The 9,955-nt window shown below is 34.2% G+C and overlaps 1 protein-coding gene across 1 annotated transcript in view; it reads right to left on the bottom strand.

The window, feature by feature from the left end:
• Nucleotides 1-3,610: 3,610 nt before the first annotated feature.
• ATRNL1 (attractin like 1) overlaps nt 3,611-9,955 on the bottom strand; it is a 527,700-nt gene continuing 521,355 nt past the window's right edge. The window contains exon 28 of the mRNA XM_083363299.1: nt 3,611-4,845. Within this exon, the coding sequence (XP_083219425.1) occupies nt 4,721-4,845 (125 nt within the window). The 3' untranslated portion in view covers nt 3,611-4,720. The remainder of the gene's footprint in view (nt 4,846-9,955) is intronic.

The raw sequence follows: 9,955 nt of genomic DNA, 5'->3' as shown, positions 1-9,955 counted from the left end.
CAAAACCAGTTCCGAAGTGTAACATTCCCTTAGAATAGTTTCTCAACCTCAGCAACTTTAAGCTGTGTAGACTTCAGCCCCCAGAATTCCCTAGACAATGTTAGAACAAAAGAGAGCAAAATTAAGGTTTGATCTGCGACTTTAAAAATGCTGAGACAAGAAGTGAATGAAGTCCAAAGCAAAGCAGAAAGTTAAATTAGGCAAGCATGTGAAGATCATATCATAAAGATTCTTTCAGAAGTACCTTGCTCATATGATTTCTCCAGAAGCTATGGAAAAGTCACATATTTATCTTTATCCCATGTTTTTCTCAAGAGGGATACAGCAATATTTCAATGATGGATTAAGTCAGGGATGTCAAACTGGCAGCCCATGGGCTGGATGTGTCATGTATAGGCCATACCCATCCCAGCTCCACAAAGGCAAAAAAAGTGATACGTCACAATACATCACGTGATGTGATCAAGTTTGACACCCGTGAATTAAGTTATTGATTGCCCAAATTCTAGTATGGAGCAATCATCTAAATCCTGTTTGTGATAATAAATAAGAGAATACAACCCAAAATTAATTTATATTAAGAATAGGGTTTTATGGCCTCTTCTTCAGCAGAAATTTAAAATTCTCACAAGGTGGTTGAACATGCATAAATAATGTATGCAGATTTACTTGAAAACTGCACAAAGTATCCTGAACTTATAATTTTAGGACCCAAGGATCCATTATGTTTTTCCCCCATGTTTTTAAACATTACTGTAGAATATATTTGAAGATGGGTCTTGAGGTGGCAGAATTGGAATTGAAGTGCCAATTCAGGTGTTTCCGAGTTTTAATTTACAACATTTTTCTGGATCAATTTGTTTGACCAAATAGGTGGTAGAGAGATCAAACATCTCCTGGCAAAGTGAAATGTAGATGGATATGGATACATTACTTCTGCTAGTATTGCTTAAGGATTGTGAGCTATCTTCAACATTGGCTAAACTGATTCATGGTCAAGCCTGCTTCATTTGATGTTTCCATTTCTGTAAGGCTAACATACATTTGACATCAAGCAGATTTGGACTGCTTGCAATAATTCTGATAAGCAGGTATCTTAATGTCTTCTCATGAGTGGGATTCCTATCTGAAAGTTCAGCTATATTAAATTCTGCATAAATGGAAGCTTTTGTGAGAGTGCAATGTACAGTGCCCAGAGACCCAATGAAGAATGTTGGATTAAATAAGAAAGTCTTATTCAGATAGATTACTGTCCAATTACATTACTGCCATATTTTGAATTGAGAACAGAACTTTCACATCATACCATTGTGGAGATGTTGCCTCCTCCTTATTAATAAACTGGATTCTCATTCCTCCCTTAAATCTATGAGTAATTGCTACATTACAATCCTGGTTCAGAATGGTTATAGAGATGACCAGAGAGGCCTGCATTTTGTATTGCCAACATACAGTTTGTTATATGCTGTTTTCTAAAACAAAGCCATTAATAGTCCACACTCATAAATTAGGCCTAGCAAAATGGATATTCTACCAATGACTAATTGAAAGGATGTCAGTTTCTCCTTTGAATAGTTTCAGTTTCCATCTCACGATTGTCCAACTCTTTAGATGTATTTGCACTTTTTAAATATACGTTATATTTATATTATGTTATATTTGAATATATTTTTGAATATATGCATATCATAGATAGAGAATTTATGATGCATTAAAAATTTAAATAGGAACAAATTAGGAATTTACAGTCAAATCTTTTATTTCTTTTTGTTATTCTCTGAATAATTCCCTTATTCCTCATACATGCCCATTGTATTCATTTTTCCCCTATTAGCATAATAGAAGGCTTTTTTTTAAAAAAGAAAACCAAAACAAGAGCCTTATCAGAGCTATAAAAGTTCATTAACTGATTTTTCTGATAGCAACAGCCCTCCCTCTCCCTAATTCTGTAAGTATTTATATGTATATAAAGTTATCAATAGACTTATTAACACAAAAATGCCTGCAGAACTGGGAACTTTTGTTTTAGAATAATAAACTGAATTTAAAACAAAATCATCACACCTTGAAAACATAACTTGAGTAATAATCAGTGTCTTTTTGAGAATGAAAATATTTCAACACTCATGCCCGCATAATTTATCACCGTGCAATAAATCAAAAACAGTAGAGCAATCATGATAAAAATGTAATCCAATGATCTTGGATGAGAGAGAACTACATACTGTACAACAGTTCAGTTTAATGAATTTCTATCTTTTTTCAAAACATCACACCTCATCCAAATTAAGTAAAATTATTTTTAAAGAGAAACACCATCAAATCACAAACAGGCCTTTATTATGCTACTGCACCATCTTGACATGCAAGGAACTATGTAGTAAAACTGTAAACAGTTAAATCTTTTCCCTTCCTTGAAGAAAATGAAAATATAATATAAACACCAATTATATTTGTATACCTTTTTTAATTAACACAACTTCACCACTGGTAAGAGTGCATAATTACCACAATAGCAGTTCTGCAGACTAAGAACTGCTGTTCTGTTCTTTCCTGGGATTTTAACAAGTCCACTGGAACATGTAATCTGCTATTACCAGTTTTGAGTACATACAAACTTCAACTAAAATTGTACATTTAATGTACATTGTAATGAATAAGATTAAGTAAACAAATTAAGTACTTAAATAGCATTTCTATTATTTAAATGCATTGTGTTTTCTGGATTTGAGACCAGGAAGCCTAAAGAGCATGTTATCAAAGTGATTAAACCTCTGAAAGACCTTTTCTCATTAAATATGATATGAGTCCTCCTTATATTTAGAGAACTGTATTGTAGCAAGAGGAGAGGAATCTGTGTGTGGAGGGGAAGGGGGGGTTGGCAGAAGGAGAAACAAGAAAATGGCAAAAAACAGATCGCCCTTCTACAGGAACCTAATTAAATCACAAAGCCTTTCATCAACAAAAGAGCGGCTGCTGAAAACATAAAATGTATTCACAATTAAGCAGCAATTATAAAGCAATAAAACTGTATCATAATTATTTGTTTTCAAATACTGAGATCCGTGGTTCTCAGATTATGGTCTAGGGGACACCAGTGGTTTATGAGCTACTGCAGGTGGACCCTAGTGAGATCATGGCCAAAATATTGGGGTACTGCCCCATCTTATAAGATTCTGGCATACCACCCCAAATTTCACAGGTTTCAAATAAGCAAAAATGCAGTGAGATTTGGAATACTGTAAATATTTTAGATATGGGAGTTCGTTTGTTTGTTTAAAAAATAATTTTAAATTAATGTTGGGGTTTTGTGGACACTATAGGAACTTATATATCCTCTGATGCCTATAGGTACCATTTTCTTTTCTCATAGCTTATGAGGTGACTTTTGATAAAGTAGTAGTCTGCATAAAGAAAAGGATGGAAATTGAACTCTAGAAATTGTTTCCTTCTAGCTTTTGATTGGCAATTTGGTAACGGCCTATACTGAAAAGCCATTCTAATAGCCATGAAGAAGGAAACTGTTAGTAGGCCACTGGATACTTCAATGTGTGTTTTAAAAGGTTATTGTTAAGGTAGAATATATACTGCTCAAAAAAATAAAGGGAGCACAAGATAAGACATCCTACTATTAAATACAGTACATTGTGTTGTTTAAGGGTTCCCTTTATTTTTTTGAGCAGTATATATTTATTTCTAATAGGGAGATAACGTTTAATAGCTGCAATAAAGGGGAAAATATAGCCAGAGCAACATGATTTGGTAGTAATTATGGCAATGATCTTCCCATTGCACACTAAGGCTAAAATCTGCAACAAGCTTTAAGCCCATGGATTTCATGGGTCATCAGTATTATCAGTATTACCAATATTCATGCAGAATTCAAGGCAGTTTTATGTAGGAATGTAAGGTTTTTCAATTCTACCCTCTTGAGTATTGCAAATTCTTAACATGGCTGCTATAAGGGAGGGGGGGGAGGATGGTTGTCAATACTTTGCTGCTGGTTTGATTTTTTTTCCACTCTTACGATGAGTTAGTTTGGCAAGGAATACAGGAATGATCTTTCTGTTTCATTCCACATTCTGAACTCTTTACCCTGCTTTTGAAAGATATTTTGATAATCATGTGTCCAAATTTTTACTTATTGAAACATGTATTTTGTTTGTGGTATGTTTGCCTCACTGAAGTAAATATTTGTATTTCTAGCTTGAGTTCTATTGTCATACCTGGCAGTGATAATATTTACAGTATATCCCTAATAATGTCAGTTCTTGCTTTATTTAATTAAATGTGTCTAAATAGTGATCAAACTGAAACACTGGTAACTCATTACTTCTAACTATGTAATGAGTCCTTCAAAATAATTAATAATATATTTCCTTTCTCATTATAAAGCAATTTATAATTTTTCCTTTTTTCCTGGTAGGGATAATAAAAAATTGTGGAGAAATATTTTATATTAGTACTGATGTTAGAATATTTTCTTCAGGTTCATCCAATATATTCACATTGTCCATTAGGACTTTGGAAGCTCAGTGGGAAGAAGACATGGTTAATTCATCTAAGCTTGATACTTCTTACCATCATCTTTGCCACCATCCAGAGATTGCCTCCATAAAAACTGAGGCTGTATTTTAGCTTTCAATGGAAGCTCTTTAAAAAAAAAGGTTGGGGAAAAAGAATAAAACATTACAGAATATACAAATGCATTCTTGTTATCTCAGACACAAGTCCCTTGACGGGTTGAAAGGTGATGCTTTCGATTTCTGATTCCCAAACTCTTATCTTTACACTCTGAGGGCTTCTGTTGCGAAATGTCTATCAGTGCACTTGCAATTGCCAGCCCTGTAAGAAAAGATAAAAAGAACAATGTAATACTCTATTGTAAAAATATTTTCTAGCTTCCTTTATTCTTTCATGCCTAGGAAATATATATACTACATGTTTTGAAAATGTTTTGGAAGATTTATTTCAGTCTTTGCACAAGGATAGGGTTACCAATTAAGGGTTACCAATTAAGGCAGTCATGTCTTCAGGGTTACCAATTAAGGCAGCCATGTCTTTTTACAGACATTCATATGACCATTCATAAGAGACAGGATTAAAGTCAATGAAAAGTTATCATTTTTCAGTCCATATCTGTTTCTGAGTGAGAAATGAAATTTCTAACTTCACTGCATAAATTCAGCTGCAAAATAAACTCATAAACAATGCAGTCAAAAAGCATATTATTAACATGTCATGTGAGTTCTGTAAACTGGACAGTGGGAGTGAATGCTATTTCACTGGAAAACAGTAATGAAGTTATTAAGATTAAAATACCAAGTTTGGCTCTGAATTTGAAATTTGCTGCCCTAACTTGCTCTTCAGGTCAATGATGTGGATACCTGGCTTCCCATAATGCATGCGTATGAAAACATGTCTCCCAAGGCTTATATATTCTCCCATTTATTTATTGTAATGGCATTATGTTCTGTTGAACTGAATTCGGAGTTGAGTTCATCCATTCTAAGAAGTCTTTAAGGCACTGCCACTGAAATAGCTTTCTTCCAGCTTTTCAAGGGGGAAGTGGGTTGATTTAATGTACTGTTTTGTTTTGTTGTAACTCACCACTGTACAAAAAATCTATGTGGCATATTCAAAGTTAATTAATTACACAGATATAATGAAATCCTTTATTATATTGCATTTATTAAATCCTATTTCCACATAACTCACATGCATAGCAAGGTAACTGGGCTAATATTATTCTTAATATTATTCTTAATTATTATTCTTAATTGAATGTTAGTATTAATGCTTGCTTCATTTCTTTTGCATTCATTTCAGGATGAATTTATCAGCAAATATATGCAAACAAAATTGTAAGAAAAAATCTATTACTTGATATTCTTCTGATGAAGTAAACATGTACTGGGATTTGGACTATACCTGGGTTACTCCAAGTATTTTTCAGCATTGGACACATTGGTTAGAGCAGTTGAGAATTATACTGCAGCAATATGTAGAACTCCACAAATAGGTTTATTCTTGTGTAATATTCATAACATGAGTTTAAAATATTTTTAAAAATCAAACTTCTAATCACAGTTACTGAAGAATTCTTACTGATCTCTGAATTCTAACTTGCATCTTTACTCTTAATTTAAGACACTCATTGTTCTACTTTATACGTGAGTTGAACCCTAGAGTGATTTCAGTTAATATCAGCTGCAGAACACCTTACTGTTGGCCTAATGTTATGCATACTAGTAGAATGTCTCCTCACGGCCATCTCAATTATTCCCCAACAAAAAGGTTTTATTTTTTACAGGGAAAATGGCAACATGCAACCTGAAAGTGGGATATTATCTCCATAATGCTTCTTGAAATTTCTGACTGACTAGGCTATTGATGTTAGCATTATGATTTCCCAATTCTTAAAATCACATAAAATGTAGCTTATGAGCTAAAATAGAATTAATGTAATTAAAAAAGAAAATCTCAATTCTATAAATATGATTGTCCAAGGTTCCCATGTATTATGGCATCCATCCATACTGTGTCTCTTCCCCTGTGCAACTCTCCCTCTTGTGCTGTTTGGGTCCATAACAGCTCAGTGAATAGGGCACTTTATTGTGACCGCATTCAATAGAAAGTAATAGAAAGGATAAGATCTGTTTATTAAATGCAGAGTTATTCTTTGGTTATTCTGCTTCTAAAAGACAACAATTGACTTCCTAAATTAATGTTAAATAACAGGGATCAAAATTTGCTTCTCAGTGATCCTGGAGATGTCACTTTCTCAAATTATTCTTTTCTTACAGAGGTTTATTTGTGTGATATTCCACTTATTTTGTTTAGGACAACAACTGTGAAGGAATCATGCTTTTCAATCTAACACTGCATTCTGAGACCTACTGACATGCTGGTAAAGTTCCATTAAAATCAGGTCACTCCAGAAGATCATTTCTCAAAGCATCACACAAATCATCCAAAGAAATTTACTTACGATTTTCTCTGGGCTTTGTTGTTATCAAAGCAATACCATTAACTGGGGGATCAATTCATTATTTTACACTGGCATCTAAAAGAATTTCCTTTACCAAGTCAAAATGATGCAGATATGCTGTTGGCAAGTAGAATTTACATCAAAATGCAACCCAAGAGCCAATAAAAATGCTGGGGCTTAAATATTTATTATATACTTTACCTTTATAGGTCCCCCCCCAGACAGTTAATATTATTGGCTGGAAATGTAAATTCTATGATAGCTATCATTTAGTTCCCCTATTTTCATAGCTTCTTTAATTTAGTGTCCCTTCACACATTCCCCATTTGAAAATACCTTCCTATTGAGGTGACTGCTATTGTTTTTCAACACTGAAGCCATCATGTAAAATTAACATGGCTCAATGCTATAAGTCACCTGGATAATTTTTTAACATGTAGGTACTTAGGTTCATCTAGGAATGAGATCTGTCTATTCCAGGCATGTCAAACTCGCGATGCCACGTGACGTCGCACAACGTATCGGAGCTTTTTCCCCATTGCTGGCAATGGGGTGGGTGCGGTTTCGTTGTGACGTGTCTTGCCCGCGAGCAGGCAGTTTGACATCCCTGGTCTATTCGAATACCTGGCATTCTCTGGATGAGCTGGGATTCAGTTTTTAAAATGGCTTAAAATTGTGAAACCACATTGTATGAAAAGCACCTGTTATGAGAAAATGTTTATCATGATGTACAAAATGGACCTGGTTATTTTGATGAATTTTTCGTAAAGAGAAAGAACAAGTTCTTTTACCGAATGCTTACATGCAAACATTAAATAAAATAAAAGTGGAAATTTACTATTATTAATAAAATAATGTTACATGTATTTGAACAGAGAGAAAACCAGTGTTATTTAGGTTACATATGGAAATATAACAGTTATCTTGAAAGGCAATATAATGGTAATAGTTAATCAGTGAATTTCTACCCATAAAATTACTTGAGTGCATGTATGTGTGTGATGTTTGTAATTTATAGCAATTATGTTGAACAATTAATAAGTATAGAAATAAAATATACCACATAAAAGCAGATTGCTTTGCAACAGTGTGTAATTTAGATATAAGTGCAACATTGAACATTTCATTAGAACAATAGACTTTGAAAGTGGTTTCATTTTGAACTAGTCTTTCCTTCCCAAAACTTTTGTAGAAGAAAGGCTGCAATATATATTTTATTTTTCCTCCAGCAAAACAGCTTCATTAGGCACGAAAGGTTAATTGTAGCCTTAAATGCAATTCAAGCAACAACATGCAAGTATGTGGTGAATGGAGCAATTTGACAGAAGAAGCAGCATGCTCTAAGCTGTTTGCCCCGCTGAAATGTTTTACTACCTCATTTACTAACTGTCTCCTTTTACTGCTTGTATTCATAGTTCTTTTAAATCTTTAAAGCTACAGTTTTATTTCAATGTAATCAGATTTAAATAGAAATACCACGGCTGAAGATATTTAAATGTTTTCCTCCCTTGCTGTTTTATATAGATACACATTAACTGATGCAAGGCCACATTATCTTCCAGAACAAGAAGGCAACATTTTACTTGGTGTCTGTCTTACTTGGTGTTGGCAAATGCAAGCTTTTCCCTTTCTGCTGTTGCTAACTTTAATTAAAAAATTATCAAGTTCACATTTTTCTCCTTTGTTCAACTGATGGATGTTAAAGATGACCTGCTAGGTTTGGTTAGGAAGGTAATTGCAATTCAATTTTCCCCCTTTAAACATATATTATTGTAACATACCATCCTGGACAGATAACTTTATTAGATAAGATTACATTTCAGGCATTTCACATTATTATGCAGAATCTCAGCATTCACAATACAGAATACAGCTATAATAAAGCATACGTCGCCACACAATGTTTTATATCTTTTAACCAAATAAAAGAGAACAACCATTAAGTAGTTAAATGAAATAATTAAGAAGAACTGAAAAGAGAAAAGGTGCTCCCATAATGCTATAGAAAATCAAATGCTTCACCCATCAAAATTGCTACATCATTACTGCAATTTTTCATTTTATTTCTCCTGCTCTAAAAGCTATTGTAACACGGACAGTAAAGTATAAATGTAGCTGCATTAGTGCTGTGAACTCATTACTCACGTTATTACTGTCAGGAATCCCAATGTCCCTGAAAGTTAATGCAACAGTTTTAAATCCCACTGAGAAAATGATGGAAATTAAAATGTCTAATCTGTGGTTACACAGATCACCATAGAACTCTATAAGTGTATCTTCATCTTTATCTCATCAGCACTATTTATAATTACATGCTGCTCCCTTTTAAAAACTGCATCCTGTCATTTATTATCAACATTTCACTGCACTAAAGCACTCTGTAGATACATATGAAAATATCCTGGTTCATCAGCTTTCAGCCACTTACAGCAGTGTCTACACTTTCTTCTTTCATTCATTCAAGTCATCCCTTTCTGGATTAAAAAAAAGTGCAGTCAAACTAAAGGCCTAGACCCATTTCTTATCTTCATTCTGGATTATTCATATTGTACTGAACAAAGTTTTATCCACTTCCATGAGCTTACTTGGAAACAAAAAATATTGAAGCTATCTGAGGAACTCCTGTGCTTTCCTAATGTTCATGGTTGCAAACTATGGTATTCCCTATATGAAGCAAAATTTGGACTTTGAAGAAGCAGGATAAGGGGAAAAAAAGTCTTGATTATTTTGAATTTTGGTGTTGGAAAAAACTCCTGAGAATACTGTAGACCAAACATGTCAAACAGAAGGCCCGGGAGCCAGACCCGGCCCGCAAAGTGGTTTCATGTGGCTCGCGAAGCCATCCTGGAAACAGTGAGGGAACGGCCCCCAATGCCTTGGCTAGGGCCCAGAGACCCTCCTTCTGCTAGAGACCCTCAGATCTGTCCCACTCCTGCCCAGGCCCCCATAGGCACCCTTGATGTG

This window comes from Vipera ursinii, assembly GCF_947247035.1.
Source record: "Vipera ursinii genome assembly, chromosome: 5".
In the NCBI taxonomy this organism is placed as follows: domain Eukaryota; kingdom Metazoa; phylum Chordata; class Lepidosauria; order Squamata; family Viperidae; genus Vipera; species Vipera ursinii.
The sequence above is the reverse complement of the archived record's forward strand: the minus strand, read 5'-3'. Positions and strand labels throughout refer to the sequence as shown.